Source organism: Salvelinus namaycush, chromosome 12, assembly GCF_016432855.1.
Source record: "Salvelinus namaycush isolate Seneca chromosome 12, SaNama_1.0, whole genome shotgun sequence".
In the NCBI taxonomy this organism is placed as follows: Eukaryota; Metazoa; Chordata; class Actinopteri; order Salmoniformes; family Salmonidae; genus Salvelinus; species Salvelinus namaycush.
In genome coordinates, this window is record NC_052318.1 from 10,454,424 (window position 1) to 10,479,497 (window position 25,074).

At 43.1% G+C, this 25,074-nt stretch overlaps 1 protein-coding gene across 1 annotated transcript; it reads left to right on the plus strand.

Moving 5' to 3' along the window:
• Positions 1–982: 982 nt before the first annotated feature.
• Positions 983–22,111, plus strand: LOC120056888 (NEDD4 family-interacting protein 1-like). Its single transcript, XM_039005149.1, has 7 exons — positions 983–1,176; positions 7,260–7,347; positions 7,626–7,756; positions 10,456–10,543; positions 10,755–10,879; positions 11,504–11,570; positions 20,550–22,111. The coding sequence occupies exons 1-7, from the start codon at positions 1,147–1,149 to the stop codon at positions 20,651–20,653; spliced, it is 633 nt and encodes a 210-aa protein (XP_038861077.1). The 5' UTR covers positions 983–1,146; the 3' UTR covers positions 20,654–22,111.
• Positions 22,112–25,074: the final 2,963 nt, after the last annotated feature.

The following is a 25,074-nucleotide window of genomic DNA, read 5'->3' on the forward strand; positions in this document are numbered from 1 at the left end:
TAATAGGCGTTCCCCAACGGAAATTTGCAAATGAATGCTAGAATGCGCTAATAGGATCTCGCTAGCTCCTGCTTGGCTCTGCCAACCCCATTGCTTGTGTTGCCCACTATGGCTCATTTGTTCCCGTTTGAAACGACTGGTTGAGGTGTATCTTGGTTTAGATATAAAAATCTTTGGCATACGTGTGCTGTGAGGAGAGGGTGTAGATTTTCAGGTCCCGCTGGACCGCAGGGATGTCAAGTCCTTATCCGGGCAAAAGGGCTCAATCTTTGGCAAAGGGAGTGGGATGCTAGTAGTAAGGGGAGACAATTTTATCGTGCGCACCAGTCAGTAAAGGAAGAGGTGGGGAGTATGGGATGTAGGAGAGAGGAAGTTGTGTGGAGTAGACTACAGTTTGGGAACACAGGTTTGAATGCAACATTCTGGATTATAAGGAGACATGAAACAGGTCTGTGTAATGAGTGTTTAGTGGAGGAAACGGTGGAGCATGTTGTCTTGTTTTGCACGCTTTGTACAAAATAATAAAATGCAGTACTACAGGATATTTCTTAACGTAGCTCTTTATTAGCTAGCTATAACTTGCATGTTCACGTATCTCCAACCATGATCAACTGCCCATGACCTAACCATCTGGGTGGTCTTAACCAATCATAGCACAGTATGATACGGCGGTAAAATGCATCCAATTATAATTCAGTATGTTTACACATGAATATTACACGTGTTGATATTTTGTGAACTGTATGAAGTAGATATGGAGAGATTATGTGAAAGGGTTGGAGTTTGGGTGGTGTAATGGGGGGAGGGAAGTGGTGTCTAGGGCTCTGTTTCACTTTCTAATAGGAACAGGATTAATGAAGATAAGGTAATGTAGGTAGGCCGTGATTGGCCTTACACTCCAGTACAGTAGGTGGCGGTGTATGCACCTCAAAAGTTGGATGCGATCTGCCAGCCCAACCCCAAAGAAGAAGAACAAGACGAAGAAGAAGAAACAACGAGGGGAGGGACCTGAGCAGAGACAGTGTCAGGAGGAAAGAGTTTACATTACGGTTATAGCTATAATTTCTGTATTGAATAACGTTACATTGGCGATGATCTAATTGATTTATTGTTTAAATACAAGGATTTGCCTCTGTTCATATCAGGATGTCTGAGCCAAGCGCTAGATATCAGCAGGTGAGTAAAAGGTTTGTCGTGTCTTTGAGTTAACGTTGGTAAGCATTCGCTAACAGCTAGCAAACGTTAGAGGTTTGCAAGAAACACTGGTGATGGGTTGGCTCAAGCTAGGCCTCGTTGTTTTGAATGACACCATGATTGAAACGTCAGTTAACAAATTAATATTAACACGTCGTGATGCTTTGTAGCTACATTAACATGTTAGTCATTGTTTTGTTGGTTAGCAATGCATTTTTGCTAACTTGGTCAACTTTCGTAATGGTAATGTTTTGATAGTGTAACTAACGTTAGCTAATAATGCTAGCTAACAAGCTACACTACATTTTATTTGATATTTTTTACATTTACTCCCGTTTCTCCCCAATTTCGTGATATCCAATTGGTAGTAGTTAGTCTAGTCCCATCGCTGCAACTCCCGTACGGAGAGCCTTGCGTCCTTGAAGCCGCACTGCTTCTTGACACACTGCTCGCATTTGCTCGCATAACCCGGAAGCCAGCCACACCCATGTGTCGGAGGAAACACCATACAACAGTCGACCGAAGTCAGCGTGCATGCGTCCAGCCCGCCACAAGGAGTGGCTAGAGCGTGATGGGACAAGGACATCCTGGCCGGCCCAACCCGGACGACACTGGGCCGATTGTGCGCCGCCTCATGGGTCTCCCGGTCACAGCTGGCTTCAACACAGCCTAGGTTTGAACCCAGGTCTGTAGCGACGCCTTTAGCACTGCGAGGCAGTGCCTTAGGCCGCTGCCCCGCTCAACATGACCAAAAGTATGTGGACAACTGCTCATCGAACATCTCATTCTAAAGTCATGGGCATTAATATGGAGTTGGTCCCACCTTTGTTACTATAACAGCTTCCACTTTTCTGGGAAGGCTTTCCACTATATGTTGGAACATTACTGCAGGCCTTGATGTTAGGTGATTAGGCCTGTTTCGCAGTCGGTGCTCCAATTCATCCCAAAGGTGTAAGATGGGGTTGAGGTCAGGGCTCTGTGCAGGCCAGTCAAGTTCTTCCACACTGATCTCGACAAACCATTTCTCTATGGACCTTGCTTTGTGCACAGGTGCATTGTCATGCTGAAACAGGAAAGGGCTGTCCCAAAACTTGCCATAAATTTGGAAGCACAGAATTGTCTAGAATGTAATTGTATGCTGTAGTGTTAAGATTTCCCTTCACTGGAACTAAGGGGCCTAGCCCCAGACCATTATTCCTCCTCCACCAAACTACATTTGGCATTATGCATTAGGGCAGGTAGCGTTCTCCTGGCGTACGCCAAACTCAGATTTGTCAGTCTGACTGCCAGATGTTGAAGTGTGATTCATCACTTCAGAGAACACACCTGCTGGAACCTTTATGGAGAACAACATAGGACAATGGGTTGAGTCTTGCGATGCTAACAGATCGGCAACGGCCCTTCTGAATCGTGCCCAGATCATTGCCACTACTGTGGGATATATCCTCCAGTCTGAAGGAAGAGGACCTCCTCTGGAGAGAGGGCCTGCTGCCCGATTCTCCATCCCTGGCAGGTGTATTGCTCTGAAGAATGTGAGGTGTCTGTTTGCCCAAAGCAGTAGTTACCTGGTGCAGTTGATGTGTGCAACCACCGGTTGTGTTCTCTGTCCCGTATCCGTACATGCTGTCCTCTCAGTACTGGGAGGAAGTGCAAAGTGAACCACTTTGAGCTCCAGCACATCGATGTGAGCCTTTGTCCATGGTGCTGACCATACACCATGGACCCATGACTGAATTCCAGACTGCTCCCCATCCCTTTTGGAAGGCATCTGGTCAGTCACCCGGTTGTGAAATGCAGTTAGAAGAACTCCGCTGGGAATTTGAAGTGTTGGGTGCAACCATTGTATTTCTCTCCTCCAGCAATTCATTGAAATGGGCAGCTTTTTGTGTTTTTCAAAGATACCACTCTTTCTGGAGAGAGTGTTGCTCGCATGATTTGAGTGTCCGATGTCAAGCCCAGGAAGTGCACACACTGAGTGGGTACCAGAGAACTATTTTCCAAGTTCATTGTTAGTCCCAACTCAGAGGTGATGTGGGACCATGGATGTGTGTGCCAAGGCTTTGTGATCCTGCACATATTAGCCAATCGTCTAAGTAGTTCAGGACCCTGACTCCTGCTTGACGATTGGGGGGCTAGCGCTTCACCTAATGCACTTGGTGAAAGGCTGAAGGGTAGAACTGAAGGGCTGAAGCAGTGCTGTCATGTGTCCTGTGTAGGATGCAATCAGATGCCCTGCATTGTTTGTTAGGCAGCTCTTTGTCTGAAAAGAGAGCGAAGCAGGCAGGACAAGTGAAGAAAATGATTTATCCACATGGGGGAAATGGCCAAAACCAAGTGCCATGGAGCACGCCAAATCGGGATGATGTCTGTCTTTTAAAAAACTTAATTGATCAAACTTGGATGTGGATGCCATGGCAGTAGGTGCATGTTCCACGTTGAAGTTCCTGCTTGCCCTCTCAAATATTTCAGACAAATGTATTTTCTGGTCGACCGTCACTGCCAGACCGGCAGGCTTAGATGATACTAGAGCTGTGGTACATGACAGCATCATCATCATTAGTGTTCATAGTCTGTCATAAGAGTAGGAGGCTCTTTTGGACAGTACGTCAGTGTCATCCATTCAGCAACCACGCTCTGTTCAGATGTAGGGGTTTGGTACCGGCAGGGAAAGCCTGGCCAGGATGTGCTTAAGGACAGACCTTAGACCGCTGCTTCCGAGTGGCGCAGTGGTGTAAGGCACTGCATCTCAGTGCAAGAGGCGTCACTACAGTCCCTGGTTCGAATCCAGGCTGTATCACATCCGGCCGTGATTGGGAGTCCCATAGGGCAGCGCACAATTGGCCCAGCTTCGTCCGGGTTTGGCCCGGGATAGGCCGTCGTTGTAAATAAGCAGTTGTTCTTAACTGACTTCCCTAGTTAAATAAAGGTTGAATTTAATCTCATTGCACATCTGTTTGTCAATTTGTGCCCTGGCAAGGATGAGCTATGGTGTTTATTGAGCGGTGGATGACGAGGGGAGTGAGACCCGTCATTAGACCTGGAGTGTTTGATCGGTGTGGTAGACTCATGATGCAAAGTGCGCAAGTCGAGATTTCAATGATCTTGGTTTGAATTTCTGACAGAGTGCATGAGCTTCTACCCTGTCCGCTTGAGCATGTTCAGCTCCCAAGCAAAGAAGTGTGTGTGCTCATCTGAGGCTGGGAGTTGTTTTTCACACTGTTGACATGGGTGGAATGACATCCTGTGTACAGCACTGAATCAGTGTGGAAAGAACAGATTTCACATAAGAGAAGTGTGTTCCAAGAAAAAGGTAACAAAGTAGCTTTTAGTCTCTGTATGCTTCGATTGCCTCGGCAGTGGCTTTAGATGCTTAGAAAGTAATACTACGTTGGCTCCGACCCTTCGTGCTTCGGAGTCGAGACTCCCGCCTAAATATGTATCAAGGTCTCGACTCAACTCCCGCCTATATGAAGCCATCTGACTGGCACAGTTAAGAGTGGACTGTCAGTCTCAGCGTTGGTGGACTTGGTTAAGTGAGGACTGGTAGCCTACAGCACCGCTGAGTGTAACGGATGTGAAATGGCTAGCTAGTTAGCGGGTACGCGCTACTAGCGTTTCAATCAGTTACGTCACTTGCTCTGAAACCTACAAGTAGTGTTGCCCCTTGCTCTGCAAGGGCCGTGGCCTTTGTGGAGCGATGGGTAACGATGCTTCGTGGGCGACCGTTGTTGATGTGTGCAGAGGGTCCCTGGTTCGCGCCCGGGTCGGGGCGAGGGGACGGTTTAAATTTATACTGTTACATGAGCAGTGTGGTCACAGCAGAACTCCAAGTGAGGGAATGGTAATGCTAGATCAATGGGCTAGTGTGCGGGGACTGGCCCAACATGGCGGGTCAACAACCACCAACAACAACGGGTACAACAAACCACCTAGCTACGGTACCTATGTGTGGCTAATTTAGCTAGCTACGAGCTAACTTTTGAGGTAGCTTCGAGTATATCCCGATAACTAGCTAGCTAGCGAACACACAAGGATGGAAATGCCTGACAAAAAGCAATACAAGTTAGCTAGAATGGGCCAGCACAATAATGACAGAGGGGGACTAGATTAGATAAAAATCAACAATTCCTAGAACTGGGAGGTGATGACTTGTGCTTGTGAACCCATTTAGTTCTGTGTTGTAGCTTGTGAGATAGTATTTGACTGTGTATGTGTGCTATGTTGGAGGGTATGTCTGGATGTCCATGCTCAATGTTTTTATGCAGTACAATGTTTTATTTGTATTTGTGTGGGGAAAAATAAATCCAACTTTAATAACAAAACATAAATCAACTACTCAGGGCTCGAAATTTAGGGCGTCCTAAAATGTTTAAACACCATTCTCAAACACGTACCTGATGCGAGCAGTTTTTATAATGCGACAGAGATGAATATACAGACTAATGGTAGAAACTTAGAGAATATCTGAAGATGCAACAATAGGATTCTGCGTTACTGACTTTGGACATTAGAAGAATGCTTTCAATGGCATATCAGGAAGTCTGCTTTTTTTCTATGGTCGGATTTTGGATGTAGTCTATTAAGAGCAAGGTAAGATATGCCATGTAAAACGTCCAGGTTTCAAACAGTGCTATGGCTGGCTAGGCATCGCATATGTAATTATTTAGGTTATGAAAATGTATAATAGAATATCATTCCAATGTTGGGCAAATAGGCCTATTAGAATGCACATTTGACTCTCCCAGCTCGTCTGCGGGCCCGCCAGCCCGGAGCGGATATTTCGCGTGCAGGGAGTTGCTGTGCCATTTGCATTGTCTGTATGGCTAGCTACTATGGTATTCTAGAGAATATGGTTGTATCTCCTGAACCGAATGCACAAAGCATTTCTGCCTCGCGCTGCAACACTGCCTGGCTGGGGACTGTGTGCACACTTGAAGAGCTGAGTGACAGATTCATTTTTAGAATTGCTGCGCACATGCATACAGTCTACAGAAGTGAGACTTTGTGCTTGTGTTCCTTGGCTATTTATATTGTTTTGTTCACAAGCTAGGTTGTTTTTCAATGTTTAGTTTTAACTGCTAGGGAAGAGAAGCACCCCGGATACTAGTCAAGAGGCACAAACATGACTGGAGTCACATTACTACGGTAACCTCCAGCCCTTAAAGGGGCAGGTGAACATTTGTCTCATCTGTGATATTTTGATATAAAAGACTCATGTCACAAAAGAAATTAAACAATATACCACATGATGCTCAAAGTTTTTTTTTTAACAAATTAAGGTTATGAAATATACACCAATTACTTTAAAAGCCCTGCAAATGACCTAGTCCTAGCCCCATGTTGGCATATCAAAACATCAAAATAAAAGAAATTGTATTTTAATTTTGGGAATGATCAAGTTCTGTTTGGGGCAGTTGAAATTGCACTCCGGGATGGTGACGAAAACAGTTAGTCGCGCCATACCTCTTTTTATAGCGATTGTCACCTGGGTACTGTAAGTGCGTGGCGTGACTAAACTTCTTTGATATTATGATTTTTAAATCATATCGCATGAAGGCGAAGGAGTTCACATAGATCGTTCAGTGACCTGTTATGAAAATGAAAGAAATAACAACCAAAATGGCTAACTGTCTGCTTGCCATTTTGTCAAAGTAGGTGGTCATGTGAGTTCCTGTCAAAGCGTGAAGCTGAAACCTAGTGTGACCACTTCTTCTTCTTTTTATTCTACGAGAGGGAACGAAACAGCAAACGTCGACAGTGCACAGCCTCGTCTCTTCTGATTACAGAACATCGGCCTTCATTTTCTGTTAATTTCCTGATGATTCTACATGGTGAATCGCGACAGTTTGTCACCCAGCAGGTGATCTACTGAGAACGGCCGGCGTTCGTTATTTTGTGTTCTGTCCAGAAGTCTGCTATAATATGTACCTGCCTGACCTTTTAGCTTAGAGCCTGAATAAAACAAGAGCACTATCTCCAGGGCTTGAACTGATCTCTTCACTAGGTCATGTTGATGTTCTCTGTCAGCTAGGCATAACCAGTTTATTGACTCTTCCCCTATTCAGCTGCCCAATGAAGAGGAGCCAGAGGAGGTTCTCCAGGTGGCAGCTGAAGCCCCACCCCCTTACAGCAGCATTGCAGCAGATAATGCAGGTAATAGTTCAATGCATACACAAATACTCACATCACAGTGGAGTGTTATGGTTTGGCCTGGGGGTCAATGTCTTTACCGTTGCCCCGAGTGGCATTGGATATTTACAGTCTAGAACTAAACTAGGACAAGTCGAGTATCTTTCTTATGACAGAGGAGATTTCCCTGCTAGCCTAGCATTAGGTTTACTTATGGTGTTACAGCATTTAGCCTACCAAAAGGGGATATATGGCACTCAAGTGTAACACAGCAGCTTATTTCACTTATTTACCTCCCGTAGCTTATTTTGACTACAAAGAGGACGGGGGGTTCCCCAAGCCACCGTCATACAACGTGGCCACAACTCTCCCTTCCTATGACGAGGCAGAGAGAACCAAGGCTGAAGTCCATGTTCCCTTGGTTGCTGAAAGGGTGAGTCTTCCAGCACTACAAACTCCACGTAACCATCCCTTGTGGTTTTGCTGGACTATTTTGTGTTCATCCAGGTTCTGTGTTGTTCCTCAGTGTTGTGGGTGTGGCAGAAAGGAATTCAGTCCCTGTCTATTGACGGTCAGAATACTTCCTGAGTACATTTTCTACATTCTTTTTTTGACGGCGTGGCTGATGTTCCAAGTAACCAAACTTGCATCAGTTTTGTGTACAATTTACATTGAGCTGGATGCAGGCTAGTTTCTGAAAGTGACTCCATGAACCCCATTGCATATAATATAAAAGTACGCCTGTTTAACCATGGGTGTGTGTAAGTATACAGTGCCTTCGGAAAGTATTCAGACTTTTTCCACATTTTGATACGTTACAGCCTTATTCTAAAATGGATATGAAAAATATATACCCTCATCAATCTAAACATAATACCCCATAATGACTATGCAACAACAGGTTTTTAGAAATGTTTACAAATGTATTAAAAATAAAAAACACATCTTATTTACATAAGTATTCAGACCCTTTGCTATGAGACTCGAAATTCAGGTCAGGTGCATCCTGTTTCAATTGCTCATACTTCAGATGTTTCAACAACTTGATTGGAGTCCACCTGTGGTAAATTCTACTGATTGGACATGATTTGGAAAGGCACACACCTGTCTATATAAGGTCCCACAGTTGACAGTGCATGTCAGAGCAAAAACCAAGCCATGAGGTCGAAGGAACTCTCTGTAGAGCTTCGGGACAGGATTGTGTCGAGGCACAGATCTAGGGAAGGGTACCAAAACATTCCTGCAGCATTGAAAGTCCCCAAGAACACAGTGGCCTCCATCATTCTTAAATGGAAGAAGTTTGGAACCACCAAGACTCCTTGAGCTGGCCTCCCGGCCAAACTGAGCAATCGGGGGAGAAGGTCCATGGTCAGGGAGGTGACCTAGAACACAATGGTCTCTCTGACAGATCTCTAGAGTTCCTCTGTGGAGATGGTTGTCCTGATGGAAGGTTCTCCCATCTCCACAGCAATCTACCAATCTGGCCTTTATGGTAGATTGGCAAGACGGAAGCCACTCCTCAGTAAAAGCCACATGAGAGCCTCCTTGGAGCTTTGCCAAAAGCCACCTAAAGACTCTCAGACCATGAGAAACAAGATTCTCTGGTCTGATGAAACCAAGATTGAACTCTTTGGCCTGAATGCCAAGTGTCTCATGAAGGAAACCTGGCACCACCCCTACAGTGATGCATGGTGGTGGCAGCATCATGCTGTGGGGATGTTTTTCAGCGGCAGGGACTGGGAGACTAGTCAGGATTGAGGCAAAGACAAACAGAGCAAAGTACAGAGAGCTCCCTGACATCTGCTCAAGAGTGCTCAGGACCTCAGACACGGGTGAAGGTTCACCTTCCAACAGGACAACGGCCCTAAGCACACAGCCAAGACAACGCAAGAGTGGCTTTGGGACAAGTCTCTGAATGTTCTTGAGTGGCCCAGCCAGAGCCTGGACTTGAACCAGATCGAGCATCTCTGGAGAGACCTGAAAATAGCTGTGCAGCGACGCTCCCCATCCAACCTGACAGAGCTTGAGAGGATCTGCAGAGAAGAATGGGAGAAACTCCCCAATTACAGATGTGCCAAGATTGTATTGTCATATCCAAGAAGACTCAGTGCTGTAATTGCTGCCAAATATGCTTCAACAGAGTACTGAGTAAAGGGTCTGAATACTTATATCAATGTGAGGTTTTTAAGGTTAGTATTTTTAATAAATTAGCAAAAATGTCAAACTGTTTTTGCTTTGTTATTTTGGGGTATTGTGTATAGATGTAATCCATTTTAGATTAAGGCTGTAATGTGTGATAAGTCAAGGGGTCTGAATACTTTCCGAAGGCACTGTATACTGTACTCGGTATAGGTCGAGTCTGTTTTGAAACGGTGGGTCACGCATTGTGGGCAGGCACGCCCTAATAATCACTGTCGGACACGCCCTGAGAGCGATGGCTCGTCTATGCCCTCTAGTGGGAAATGTTTTTGCCTTACCAGCTTACGTGTCGTCCATCTAAATGACTGGTCTGTATTTTTGCCACACACTGCGTGCTATGTGTACAGCATGGAACGGCTGGAGACTTTTGATGTACTAACTCAACAGTAATGCTGTGGAACTGTGTGGAATAGAATAGTACCGTGAGAAAAGGATGTGGCAGCCATTTGCAGAGACCCATCTGTCGGCCTGTAGAGCGGTAGTGCTGTATTTCCTGATAGGACATTAAATGTTGTTCTTTCAACTACATTGAATCCCGAGTGGTACAGCGGTCTACGGCAGTGCTAGAGGCGTCACTACAGACCCTGGTTTAATCCTGGGCTGTAACACAACCGGCCGTGATCAGGAGTGCCATAGGGTGGCGCACAGTTGGCCCAGCGTTGTTAGGGTTTGGCCGGGGTAGGCCGTCGTTGTAAATAAGAATTTGTTCTTAATTGACTTGCCTAGTTTAAATAAAGGTACATTTAAAATGACAACATTTGAATTGAAACATCTCCATCTGAATAACTTGTACATCCATTACATTAGGGCGATGTAAAGAGAAGGACATGTGCGTAGAATAAATGTTTGCTGTCTTGGTTGATATAGTGCAATGAGGTTTCCATCATCAAAAATGACTTGACGATATTCTCCACCATTTCTTTATCTCTGCAGGATGATGACTTTGCAGCCAGGGATGACTTTGAGGATGCGGACCAGCTACAGATAGGCAACGATGGGATTTTCATGTTGACCTTTTTTAGTAAGTCACATCTTGAAGTTGAATCTTCTCCACCTTGGTGAAGACTGTGGTTAGTATAATACACCCAGCAAAATGACGAGGTGTGTTATGTATTTATTTGATGATCAAGTTATTGATGTGATCTAAGAATAGTATTTGTGTTAAGAAACAGCCCATCCTAGTCGACCATATGCACAGGTCTGTTTTAAAGCCCCTTCTCTCTCCTCTTCAGTGGCATTCCTCTTCAACTGGATCGGTTTCTTCCTATCCTTCTGTCTGACCACCTCAGCAGCTGGCCGCTACGGAGCCATCTCTGGCTTTGGCCTGTCACTCATCAAGTGGATCCTCATCGTCCGGGTAACATATCACTAACATTTCAGTTTACCCATTCAACTATTGGGAGCATATTTACAGTAGCCTGACAACTCACACTAAATGATTCCGCTGTTCTGTAGATTGCTACATTCTTTAGTCTGAGACTGCAATCATTTGAAGTCGTTTGTGGTGACGAGGGGCACGATTTGGATCGTCTCTAACTAATCTGAGCATCAAAGCCAATGACACATTTTCAAACCTCCGCTTTACCCACGTGGCTATGGCCCAACCCATGGTGAAGGGTCAGGGAGGTACTCAGATCCAGACTCATTGCAGAGGAGAAACTAACGTCTGTGGGCGTGGCCAGGCAATATTTAGTGTGTGCCTATATATTTATTTATTTTACTCAAGATATCACTACCAACACCCTCAGCTTTAGTTTCAAGTTTTATTGTCACATGCACAGGATACAGCGGGTGTAAAACAGTGCAGTGAAATGCTTAACTTGTGAGCTCTTTCCCAACAATCAAAGTTGGCATCTTGGTGTAGTGATCTGATGGCAAAGCACTTCAGTTTGGTGTAGGTTTCCCTCTTCCAGAGCCCAAGATCACGTCCATGTTTACTCTGACTGGTCCACTTATCTGTTAATGGTTGTTTTATCCCCAGTTCTCCACCTACTTCCCTGGGTACTTTGATGGGCAGTACTGGCTGTGGTGGGTGTTCCTGGTAATGGGTAGGTACAACCATTTCTCTGTTTGTAGTTTTCAATTGTAGTACTAGACAGGTAAATGCATTGGTGTAGAGGGGTCTTTTTTATAAATTAGGGTACCAGTGAGGACTTCCTACACTGGACAACTTGTTACAGCTGTTCAGTCATTGATAATAATCTGCCAGTTTTTTCATTTTTTCCCCATTTACATTAATAAATAAATGGGGATCAGAGCTATTTTCAACAAAAATTCACGAGTTGATTTTAAAACCTATGTTGACAGATTTGTCAAATTGTTACATAAAACATTACATAAACTGTGCGTTTATGGCAATGTAAGTTATGTCATATATTAAGCAATAATCAGTTAACTGAATGAGATTTAACTGTCGGACAGTTTTATTTTTATTTATTTTATTTTTTGTATAGAGATCTCAGAAATTCAGTGTAACTACGTAACATTTTGTGTCTCCTTATGTTACGGGGTGAAACAGTTTTCATGGGCACATAATCATGTATGCATTACAAAATCAAATGCTTCTAACTGAAAGTCACCTTACTTTGATGCTTAAAACCTAAATCGATACTGTCATTAACGTGGTTTTTCTATAATTATGCATAATACTTGTTGGATGCGCATTTGGTGTCCAGCTGATTAGTTACGTGGTGATACAGGAAGGAATTTTCCGAATGACAGTCAAGTGATGAACAGCTGTTGTGGAAGCACATGCGATGCAACAACAGCCCAAGTGATGGAAAAAAGGTGCTTGTGAGGAACGTCCAGAATATTTTGGTGTTTCATTCGTTATGCCGGAGAAGACAGTTGTGCCTGGATCCACGTTGGATCTAACATCCCTAGAGAATTGATGTTGCTCTGTTGTCTGCTTGATTTACAGCAGGGTCTCGTTAGATTAAACAGAAAAGCAGCAAGTTAATATTTTTATGCCTCGGATTGGACGCTGAGTCTACTGTGCACAATTGTGTAGGATAGACTAGTACGCAGCACCCAAACGCTATTCCTATGAATTATTCTGGATATAATGACAATGGGCTTATTCATGATATGATCTGGTAATGAAATAACAACATTTTGTTTTCCATGTTAGACCTGCAATTTTAAACCATACAAGGGGCTTGAAGTAGCCTATTTGGAGCTCAAATTCAAGTACTGTAATAAGCCTACCTTTTTTTTTAAATGACATTTCCTCAATTTGGTGCATAAAAAGTTATTGTAGCCAGTTTCTAAGTTCTCCTGGTCCCTCATACTTATTTGTTTTTGTGAGAGATGTGGCCACTTTCGTTTGTTTCCCGTCGATTGGAGGGTGTTGTGCTACTCTTGCAGTAAAACCATGTGTGGTTATTATGAGGACCACATCTGTTGGCATCCACTTGGTTTTCCATACAAATCCTTTCATTAAAAAATAAACATGGTTTTTGGTCACTCTCTCATTGTAAAAACTGCGTTAGTGAGTTTCAGATGTTGAGATTAATGCTACGGCTATTCATGGCTTTGTGTGCCTGCGTTGGCCACACAGGCTACTATATTAGGCCCTATATGTACAATTATATCAATTATACAATTGTATAATGTTGAGGGCCTTAAATTACATTTAAGTGCTTGATAAAGTCTCTGAAAGTCCTTGAATGACTTGCCAATGTCTGTATGAACCCTGCTTAAAGGATGTATAGTCCTAGACCTATGTTGGTGTATAGGTGAAGTTATGGGCCAATTTGCATATATTCACTTTATTCCTAAGTGCACATGGAATTGCATGAAAGTCCATTTTATTTGTTTCAAACCACATTGGCCCCATTTTTATTTATAGAAATAACCAGCGGTATCTATTAGGGTTGAATATTTTCCGGGTATTTTACAAATGTTCCATCCCGAGAATAAATCATTTTTCTCCTGGGTAACCCAGTATTTCCCGCTAAAACCGGAAGTGTCATTCAAAAGCATTAAATAATCATTAAAGCATATAAATAGGTATATGCCTGGATTTGATTAATTCAAGCCTGTAGCTACCTGAGCCATACATGAAATACATTTTAATAAGCCCAAATGATTGTAGTGTTATCCAATACATATATGATGTAGGCTACTGCACAACAGAAAAGCCCATATATGTAGCTTATATGTTCTCTTGGGTAAATAATTGAAACTAGCTTCAGTAGGCCAATCTTTTTGAGTGTGAACTGTATGACATTATATGGACTGGAACACATGGTTCAAACCATGATAAAGCAGGGAGAGAACATGCGATTCTGGGTCAGTACATGCGGCCTACAAAGTTACAAGTATAGGCTAGCGAATTTGATTTTAATTTTGAAATATAGTAGGGCCTATTTGTATAATTGGTAGGCTGACACATACACTACCATTCAAAAGTGGGGTCACTTAAATGTCCTTGTTTTTTAAAGAAAATCATTTTTTTTGTCCATTTTTAAAATAACATTGATCAGAAATAGTGTAGACATTGTTGATGTTCTGAATGACTATTGTAGCTGGAAACAACTGATTTTTAACGGAATATCTACATAGGCGTACCGAGGCCCATTATCAGCACCCGTCACTCCTGTGTTCCAATGGCACGTTGTGTTAGCTAATCCAAGTTTGTCATTTTAAAAGGCTAATTGGTCATTAGAAAACCCTTTTGCAATTATGTTAGCACAGCTGAAAACTGTTGTCCTGATTTAAAGAAGCAATAAAACTGTCCGCCTTTTAGACTAGTTGTATCTGGAGCATCAGCATTTGTGGGTTTGATTACAGGCTCAAAATGGCCAGAAACAAAGTACTTTCTCCTGAAACTCGTCAGTCTATTCTTGTTCTGAGAAATGAAGGCTCTTCCATGCGAGAAACTTCCAAGAAACTGAAGATCTCGTACAACGCTGTGTACTACTCCCTTCACAGAACAGTGCAAACTGGTTTTAACCAGAATATAAAGTGGGAGGCCCCGGTGCACAACTGAGCAGGAGGACAAGTAAATTAGTGTCTACTTTGAGAACCGATGCTTCACAAGTCCTCAACTGGCAGCTTCATTAAATAGTACCCACAAAACACCAGTCTCAACGTCAACCGTGAAGAGGTGACTCCGGGATGACAGCTTTGCACACTCTTGGCATTCTCTCAACTGGAATGAATTTCAATTAACATGTGTGCCTTGTTAAATGCTGAGCTGTAGACTTTTAACACCATAATACCCTACCAAACTAGTCATCAAGCTCGAGACAAAGGGTCTCGACGCCGCCCGGTGCTACTGGGTACTGGACTTCCTGACAGGCCGCCCCCAGGTGGTGAGGGTAGGTAACAACATCTCCACCCCGCTGATCCTCAACACTGGGGCCCCACAAGGGTGCGTTTTGTGCCCTCTCCTGTACTCCCTGTTCACCCACGACTGCGTGGCCATGCACGCTTCCAATTCAATCATCAAGTTTGCAGACGACACTACAGTGGTAGGCTTGATTACCAACAACGATGAGACGGCCTACAGGGAGGATGTGAGGGACCTCGGAGTGTGGTGTCAGGAAAATAACCTCACACTCAACGTCAACAAAACAAAGGAGATGATCGTGGACTTCAGGAAACAGCAGAGGGAGCACCCCCCTATCCACATCGACGGGACAGTAGTGGAGAGGGTAGTAAGTTTTAAGTTCCTCGGCGTACACATCACGGACAAACTGAATTGGTCCACCCACACAGACAGCGTGGTGAAGAAGGCGCAGCAGCGCCTCTTCAACCTCAGGAGACTGAAGAAATTAGTCTTGTCACCAAAAGCACTCCCAAACTTTTACAGATGCACAATCGAGAGCATCCTGTCGGGCTGTATCACCTGTATCAACTGCTCCGCCCACAACCGTAAGGCTCTCCAGAGGGTAGTGAGGTCTGCACAACGCATCACCGGGGGCAAACTACCTGCCCTCCAGGACACCTACACCACCCGATGTCACAGGAAGGCCATAAAGATCATCAAGGACAACAACCACCCGAGCCACTGCCTGTTCACCCCGCTATCATCCAGAAGGCGAGGTCAGTACAGGTGCATCAAAGCAGGGACCGAGAGACAGAAAAACAGCTTATATCTCAAGGCCATCAGACTGTTAAACAGCCACCACTAACATTGAGTGGCTGCTGCCAACATACTGACTCAACTCCAGCCACTTTAATAATGGAAAAATGTATGCAATTTTTTTTTTCACTAGCCACTTTAAACAATGCCACATAATGTTTACATACCCTACCATACTCATCTCATATGTATATACTGTACTCTACCATCTACTGCACCTTGCCTATGCTGTTCTGTACCATCACTCATTCATATATTTTTATGTACATATTCTTCATCCCTTTACACTTGTGTGTATAAGGTAGTTGTTGTGAAATTGTTAGGTTAGATTACTCGTTGGTTATTACTGCATTGTCGGAACTAGAAGCATTTCGCTACACTCGCATTAACATCTGCTAACCATGTGTATGTGACAAATAAAATTTGATTTGAAGAGTTAATTTGTGGAATTTCTTTCCTTAACTTCTCTGCGCTACGGATCCCTTTTACGGGATCACTTTCCTAAACAACCGCTAGAATTGCAGGGCGCCAAATGCATAAATATTACTAAAAATATTTATAATCATGCAATCGTAAGTGAAATATACCAAAACACAGCTTAGCTTGTTGTTAATCCACCTATCGTGTCAGATTTTGAAAATATACTTTACAGCGAAAGAAATGCAAGCTTTTGTGAGTGTAGCAATCAATGCTACAACAGCTAGCCCCAAATTAGCATGGTCACGAAAGTCAGAAAAGCAATAAAATTAATCGCTTACCTTAGATAATCTTCGGATGTTTGCACTCACGAGACTCCCAGTTACACAACAAATGTTATTTTTGTTCGATAAATATTACTTTTATCACAAAAAAACGCCATTTGGGTTGCGCGTTATGCTGAGAACTACAGCCTTGTTCCGTTCGACAAATTCCAAAAAGTATCCGTAATGGTCGTAGAAACATGTCAAATGTTTTTTATAATCAATCCTCAGGTTGTTTTTAACAAACATAATCGATAATATTTCAACCGGACCATAACCTATTCTTTAAGAGAGAAAAGGAAAATGGGGAGCGCCTCTCTCGCGCGCAGGAACTATTCAGAGGACACCTGACCTCTTTTGAAACATCTCGCTCATTTTTCAAAATAAAAGCCTGAAACTGTCTAAAGCCTGGTCACAGCCTGAGGAAGCCATTGGAAAAGGAATCTGGTTGATACCCCTTTAAATGGAAGATAGACGGTCCAGGAAACACATTTCTTTTATTTATTTTTTTATTATCACTTCCGTGTTATAATTTCTCAGGTTTTTGTCTGCAGAATACATTTTGTTATACTCACAGACAATATTTTTACAGTTTTGGAAACTTTGGAGTGTTTTCTATCCTAATCTGTAAATTATATGCATATTCTATGATCTGGGCCAGAGAAAATGTCCGTTTAACTTGAACGATATTTTAAGAAAATAAAACAATTCTGACCCCTAGCGTCAAGAGGTTGGATTTGAGCCAATCAGCTGTTGTGACAAGGTAGGGGTGGTGTACAGAAGATGGCCCTATTTGGTAAAAGACCAAGTCCATATTAAGGCAAGAACAGCTCAAATAAGCAAAGTGAAATGACAGTCCATTACTTTAGCTTCTTGCGGATTAGTGGGATGCTAGCGTCCGGTGAAATTAGAGCTTCAAATTAAATTACTATAAATATTAAACTTTCATGAAATCACAAGTGCAATACATCAAAATAAAGCTTAACTTGTTGTTAATCCAGCCGCTGTGTCAGATTTCAAAAAGGCTTTACGGCGAAAGCAAACCATGCGATTATCTGAGGACAGCGCCCAGCACACACATGCATAAATCATTTTCAACCAGGGAGTTGCGACACGAATGTCAGAAATAGCGATATAATATATGCCTTACCTTTTGAAGATCTTCTTCTGTTGGCACTCCAAAAGGTCCCAGTTACATTACAAATGGTCCTTTTGTTTGATAAATTCCTTCTTTATATCCATAACTCAGTTTAGCTGGCGCGCTTCAGTCAATAATCCACTCGGTTTCCCTCCTTCAAAATGAATCCCATACGTTACCAATAAACTTATCCAAACAAGTCAATCAACGTTTATAATCAAACCTTAGGTACCCTAATACGCAAATAAATGATACAATTTAAGACGGAGAATCATTATTGTCTTTACCGGAGAAAAATACCAAAGAACGCACTCTCATTCAAGCTTGGAAACACTACAGCCAAAATGGGAGCCACCTAGGAAAAACTACAATTTCTGGCTCATTTTTCCAAAAACAAGCCTGAAACTCTTTCTAAAGACTGACATCCTAGGAAGCCCTAGGAACTGCAATTGGGCACGATTTCGCCCTATTATAAGTGCCAGCCATTGAAATCAGTGGTAGGATGATTTTTTTTTTTTTTTTTTGGGATGGTTTGTTCTCGGGGTTTCGCCTGCCATTTCAGTTCTGTTATACTCAGACATTATTTTAAGAGTTTTAGAAACTTTAGTGTTTTGTATCCAAATCTACCAATTATATGCATATCCTAGCTTCTGGGCCTGAGTAGCATGCAGTTTACTTTAGGCACACTTTTCATCCGGATGTCAAAATACCGCCCCCTATCCCAAAGAAGTTAAGACATGAAGGTCAGTCATTCCGAAATATGTCATGAACTTTGAAAGTTTCTTCAAGTGCAGTTGCAAAAACCATCAAGCGCTATGATGAAACTGGCTCTCATGAGGACTGCCACAGGAAATGAAGACCCAGAGGATCAGTTCATTAGAGTTACCAGCCTCAGATAATGGCAGCCCAAATAAATACTTCAGAGTTCAAGTAACAGACACATCTCAACATCAACTGTTTAGAGGAGACTGTTTATCAGGCCTTCATGGTCAAATTGCTGCAAATAAACCACTACTAAAAGACACCAATAATAAGAAGAGACTTGCTTGGGCTAAGAAACACAATCAATGGACATTAGACTGGTGGAAATCTGTCGTTTTGGTCTGATTTGTCCAAATTTGAGATTTTTGTTTCCAACTGCCGTGTCTTTGAGACACAGAGCAGGTGAATGGGTGATCTCCGCATGTGTGGTTCCCACCATGGAGGTGGGGGTGCATTGCTGTTGACACTTGTGATTTATTTAGAATTCAATGCACACTTAACCAGCATGGCTACCACAGCATTCTGCAGAGATACGCCATCCCATCTGGTTTGCACTTAGTCCCACTCATTTGATTTTCAACAGGACAATGACCCAACACACCTCCCGAGTGGCGCAGCAATCTATGGCACTGCATCTCAGTGCTTGAGGCGTGACTAGAGACACAGCCTGGATTCGAACCAGGGTTTCACAACTGGCCGTGATTGGGAGTCCCATAGGGCGGAACACAATTGGCCCAGCGTCGCCCGGGTTTGGCTGGTGTAGGCCGTCATTGTAAATAAGAATTTGTTCTTAACTGACTTGCCTAGTTAAATAAGTTTTTTTGACAAAGAATGAGAGTGATGGAGTGCTACATCAGATGACTTGGCCTCCACAATCACCTGACTTCAACGCAATTTAAATCGTTTGGGATGAGTTGGACAGCAGAGTGAAGGAAATGCAGCCAACAAGTGCTCAGCATATGTGGAAACTCCAAGACTGTTGGAAAAGCATTCCAGGTGAAGCTGGTTGAGATAATGCCAAGTGTGCAATTCTCTCAAGGCAAGGAGTGGCTACTTTGAAGAATGTGTATATATTTATCATAATATTTCCCCTAATGTTATTAGCCTAGTAGGCTCTTTCTCTCTATTGTTTAATTTCTTCCTCGCTTTCAACAGTTAAATTAAATATGTTTTGTCATTCTAATGACATCCTTGATTATTATAGGACTAGAATCGGATGCAGAAGGATTTCACTTCTCTTGACGAAGATAATTGAATAGTTTTGGGTCTGAATAAATAACTGCTATAGCCTACTGCCATCGTGCAGTTGCTCTTTCAAACTACCCGTGATTTCTATTGGCTGCTGTATTTAACTTTCAGCATACGAACTTGCTTACCTCTTTGAATAGTCTATTGGTATAAAAAATGTCCAGCAAGCTATTCTAGTCTAGCTTTTCCTGCATGGGACTCCAAGAGCTAAGGAGTGTTTTTTTAAATGAGGCTAGTGGAGCACAGGTGCTTGTGTATTGCACAAGAGACAGAGGCTATAAGTTAGAAGCGTATTATTCATAAGCCATCATTAATGATAAAAATAAGGCTAATACTGCATTAAATGTATTACCTGAAAGAGGTAGGCCAGAACATATAGGGCTATATATCACTCTAGAACTGGATTATATATTTTGGATGCAATGAGAGAGCGAGAGAGATTTAAAGCAACGATATTTGAGTGATAGGCTGTTTTTAAAACTCTGCAGCTGCAATAAAAAAAAAAAATCTTTACATTAAAAAAAGTAAGGTGACCCTGAAAGCCAGGTGGAGATGGGTAAATTAGACGCACATTCAATCTTTATATTATAGACTATGCTGCTGCAAATGTAGGCCTATCTGTCACAAGAAAAACAGTTACCATGATGAGATAAGATCTGCATGCATTTGTGAACTGCGCTCCAATCTGAGATGGGTCTGTGCCCATCCTGAGTGTTGATGATTCATCATGCAGAGGCTGTAGAGAAGACAGATTTAGACATCACATATAATTTAACAGTTCCAGTTCACGCCATGCTGTTCATATAAATCATTTATTATAATTTACCGTTTTTTTTTGCAGTTATTTTTCCCGGGAAAAAATAGTCGTTTTGGGAGGTAAATCTCGGTAACCGTGTTCCTGCCATTCAACTCTAGTATCGATTGAATGGACAGTATGCATGAAGATTTAACACTCACACTAACAAGAATGCCTTGTTTGATGCTGGGAGTTGAGTTGCTGCCCCAAAAAAACATTGTAGAAAAATGACTCCTGTGTTCTGTCTTCCAGGATTCCTGCTCTTCCTCAGAGGATTCATCAACTACGCCAAGATACGCAAAATGGCTGACTCGTTTTCTACTCTCCCGCGAACCAGAGTCCTTTTCATCTACTAAAAGTGGAAATCTGACTTCTATAGAGAAGTTTGCTCTGGCTTCTAAACTCCATCCCGGGAGGCTGAGAAATGTTTTGCTGCCGTTGAATCGGACGATACACTTTCGGTCTCTTGATGTAAACTGGTGGATGTTGACAATTCTGTAACTATTCAATCATTAGTGGTTTGTCAAGTGCTATTTGCAATCAAGTCTGTGATGTATAAATAATGCCTTACATATTATTATCAGTTTGTAGCAATGGTTATGTACTGAGCCCCTTTTAGCCAATAGGGGGCAGTCTTGTCTTTTTCTGTCCTCTTTCAAAGTGTTTGATATGGAGACTGTTCAGCTGTATGCTGAACCTGTGACAGTACCATTGAGTTTTGTCTGTGGATCGGAGCATTGAGTCAAATTTATCAAAAGCAGTGCTTTTTTCTTGATGTGTATATGATAATGAAATTAAAGTCTGTCTTAAGATGTTACCTTCAATGTGTAGAAAACTGAATGATTTTGTATTCAAGCGTCATTTTCAGTCAATACAGTGATCGAGGTATGTGTTGGAACCTTGTTGCTCGGGTTTGTCAGTGCATTTCAGACATTTAAGGAGTATCTGAGGAATTGATTTCACCTTTTTATTTAAGCAGGGAGTCCCCTTGAGACTAAGCTCTTCTTTCTTTTAAGGGAGGCCTGCACGACGACTAAAAATTGGTTGAACTGTTCAGGTATATGTACCAATCGTATTTGACACTCATCAATCCTTAACTTGCATCGACGATTTTGATTGGCGCAGGTTTTTGTACGCAACCCTTGTAAATCAGTATTCGGTTTGTTATCACCATAATTACCTATCTCTACAGTCTACTGCATTTTGTTTTTTAACAATCGTTCTGGGGTATTTCATGTATTTCTGTATTACTGCGGGTATGAGGGAGGTGGGGAGGTAGGTTGAGATGGATGTTGGGGTAGTAGAGTACACATCTGCAGTGAATAGTTCCCTCCATGTTTGGGATTGGTCAGTGAATCTGGTGTAATACACATGAAGTTATAGGTGCTGGGTGGTTCCTTAATGTATCATATGATCAATTGAGTTACCTGGTGTTTTCACTACCCAAAGGACAGTGGGAGGGAGAAGCTGGTGTGTTTATGCCCTGATTTCTTAATTTGGCTGTACGTAGAGTAAAAGAGCCTTCACCAAATAAATGTTTGATGGTTTGAAGTGCACTTTTCCCCGATGTTGCAATGTTTACCTAAATTGCTCAAGTCTGAAGATTGCAATAGCTAATCTTCAAGAACAGCTAGCCTGCCATGGCTGAACTGTTGTACACATCTACAATTTGTTCAACACCTTTATTTATAAACATTTGAGGGACTGAAATAATGCATCACCAAGTTGAAATCCCACGCTTTAAATAATGTGAGCCTGCATGTACACTTTTCAGAGCATTTGTGTGTACTAGATTTCATTAAATAAATCACTGTCAAAATATGTTGACAACGTAGTTTTATTGAGGAAAGTTTTATGACTGATATGTGGTGGTTTTACCTACCGTAGTTGAATGCACTGGCTGTAAGTAACTGAATAAGAACACTTTCATTGATGTCTTCTCTTCTGCATTTTGGGTTAACACCCCATAGCATCACGTCGGCGATAAAGTAGACAGAGGTGAGGGGGTGGAGCTTCCTTGTTACTTGTCATCTAAAAGAGTATCTTCTGTCAACTTGTATCCTATACCTAGCCTGGGTAAAAAAAAAAAGGTCTATTTAGCTAACATTCCACTCCTTGTACTTCGTGTCATATGCCTAAGATAAATGTTTAGCATGGTAAGGGGTGGAATAATAGCCTAACTGACTGGTACCAAGACTATCCTATCGCTGTTCTCAACATACACTACATGACCAAAGTGTGTGGACATCTGCTTGTCGAACATCTCATTCCAAAATCACGGGCAGTAATATGGACTTGGTCCACTCTTTGCTGCTATAACAGCCTCCACTCTTCTGGGAAGGCTTTCCACTAGATGTTGGAACATCCATTCAGACACAAGCACATTAGTGAGGTTGGGCACTGATGTTGGGCGATTTGAACTGATTCGCAGTCGGCGTTCCAATTCATCCCAAAGGTGTTCGATGGGGTTGAGGTCAGGGCTCTGCAGACCAGTCAAGTTCTTCCACCGTTCTCGACAAACTATTTCTGTATGGACCTTGTTTGTGCACAGGGCCATTGTCATGCTGAAACAGGAACCCAAAATGTTGCCACAAAGTTGGAGGCACAGAATCGTATAGAATGTCATTGTATGCTGTAGTGTTAAGATTTCCCTTCACTGGAACTATGGGGCCAATCCCGAACCATGGAAAACAGCCCCAGATCATTATTCCTCCTCCACCAAACTTTACAGTTGGCACTATGCATTGGGGCAGGTAGCGTTCTCCTGGCATCTGCCAAACCCAGATAAGTCTGTTCAACTGACAGATGGTGAAGCGTGATTCATCACTCTAGGGAAGGCATTTCCAATGGCGGCTTTACACCCCACCAGCTGACACTTGGCATTGCGCATGGTGATCTTAGGCTTGTGTGCCACTGCTCGGCCATGGAAACCCATTTCATGAAGCTCCCGACTAACAGTTCTTGTGCTGACGTTGCTTCCAGAGGCAGATTGGAACTCTGTAGTGAGTTGCAACTGAGGACAGATTTTTACTCACTACACGCTTCAGTACTCGGCGGTCCCGTTCTGTGAGCTTTCGTGGCCTACCACTTCGCTGCTGAGCCGTTGTTCCTCCTGGACTTTTCCACTTTACAATAACAGCACTTATAGTTGACCGGGACAGAAATTTGACGAACTGACTTGTTGGAAAGGTGGCATCCTATGACGGTGCCACTTTGAAAGTCACTGTGCTCTTCAGTAAGGTCATTCTACTGTCAATGTTTGTCTATGGAGATTGCATGTCTGTGTGATTGATTTTTATACACCTGTCAGCAACGGGTGTGGCTGAAATGTTCAAATACACTCATTTGAAGGGGTGTCCACATACTTTTGTATAAATAGTGTATCAAGGGACATTTCGATTTGATGGAAATGAGCCGGGTTACTCTTCCTGCTTCAGTGTTATGGCCCATGTGTACTGGCTCCCAGGTGCTAAGTGGCCATCACCTCATTCCCTGTCCTGTGTGACTTCCTTGGGGAGAAGCACTTAGTACTTGGTATTGGTTACAACCCACATCAGCGTCATGTAAATTGTAGGCAGTCAAATGACCTCATTGTAAAAAATAAACACATTTCAGGGGAAGGGGTTTAGCAAGCAGGTTGGTGTGGAGGAAGGTGTGTCGCCTGTCACCACTGACATGTGAGTCATCCTGGCCCTCCCCATCTCCCATTCCCTCACTCCCTTCATATGGGTACTGTGGTGTGTGTGTGTGTGTGAAAGAGTATTTGTTGGGGGATGGGTGGCAGGGGCTGTGAAAGGGGCTGACTCTGTACTGATAAGGTCAGCCTGACAGTGGGAGGAGAGGAGAGGATGCTAGCTAGCACTGGCTGGTGGGTGGAGAGGAGCGGATGCTAGCACTGGCTGGTGGGAGGAGAGGAGAGGATGCTAGCTAGCACTGGCTGGTGGGAGGAGGGAGGGCTGGTCGCCGGGGGTTACGGATGAGCAGCGGTGACTCATTGTCGAGCTGCCGTTGCCACGGGGGAAAGACAGCAGGTAGTCCAGAGACGCTCTACACCCCACGTGCTGACTTGGCGCTCCGCTCAGCACACCCCCTCAGCTTCGCTTTCATCTTCATCCTCACCTGCTCCTCATCCTCACCACTCTGACTCACTCCCCCTCAGCCTCGCCTACCCCAGTGGCATCATTTCAAAACAGGCTTACATTGTTAAAGTGAATCATGCCTTTTTGTTTCTGTGCTAAACCTGGTAGGAAACATCTGAATGTTGCTCATGAATGAAGTTATTTTGGAGTGTCGCATCCCTTGTCTTCCGCATCTCATTTGTTATTTCGCTGGTGAGGATGATTGTGTGTTTGCTCCGTGGTGTTGGTGTGTGTGTGAGACAGAAAGCTGGTTCAGTCGGGGGGGCGGAGACGGGGGGAGACGTCACACTATGCTTCTGCAGTGCATCAAGGGAACTGGCCTGTCTGACTCATACTAGAGGAGCAGGGTGAGGGAGGGGGTCTGCTCTTTTCTCCTATCCCTGCCCCCTCTGCTCTAGCAGTGATGTAATCCAGGTGAATTATTCATATACAGTACCAGTCAAAAGTTTGGACACACCTACTCATTCAAGGGTTATTCTTGATTTTGACTATTTTCTACATTGTAGAATAATAGTGAAGACATAAATTATGAAATAACACATATGGAATCATGTAGTAACCATAAAAGTGTTAAACAAATCAAAATATATTTTATATTTGAGATTCTTCAAAGTAGCCACCCTTTGCCTTGATGACAG

Coding starts and splice junctions, on each gene's coding strand:
- LOC120056888 (XM_039005149.1), top strand. CDS start 1,147: ATGTCTGAGCCAAGCGCTAGATATCAGCAG. Junction 7,757..10,455: donor TTCCCTTGGTTGCTGAAAGG/GTGAGTCTTCCA, acceptor TTATCTCTGCAG/GATGATGACTTTGCAGCCAG. Junction 11,571..20,549: donor GTGGGTGTTCCTGGTAATGG/GTAGGTACAACC, acceptor TCTGTCTTCCAG/GATTCCTGCTCTTCCTCAGA.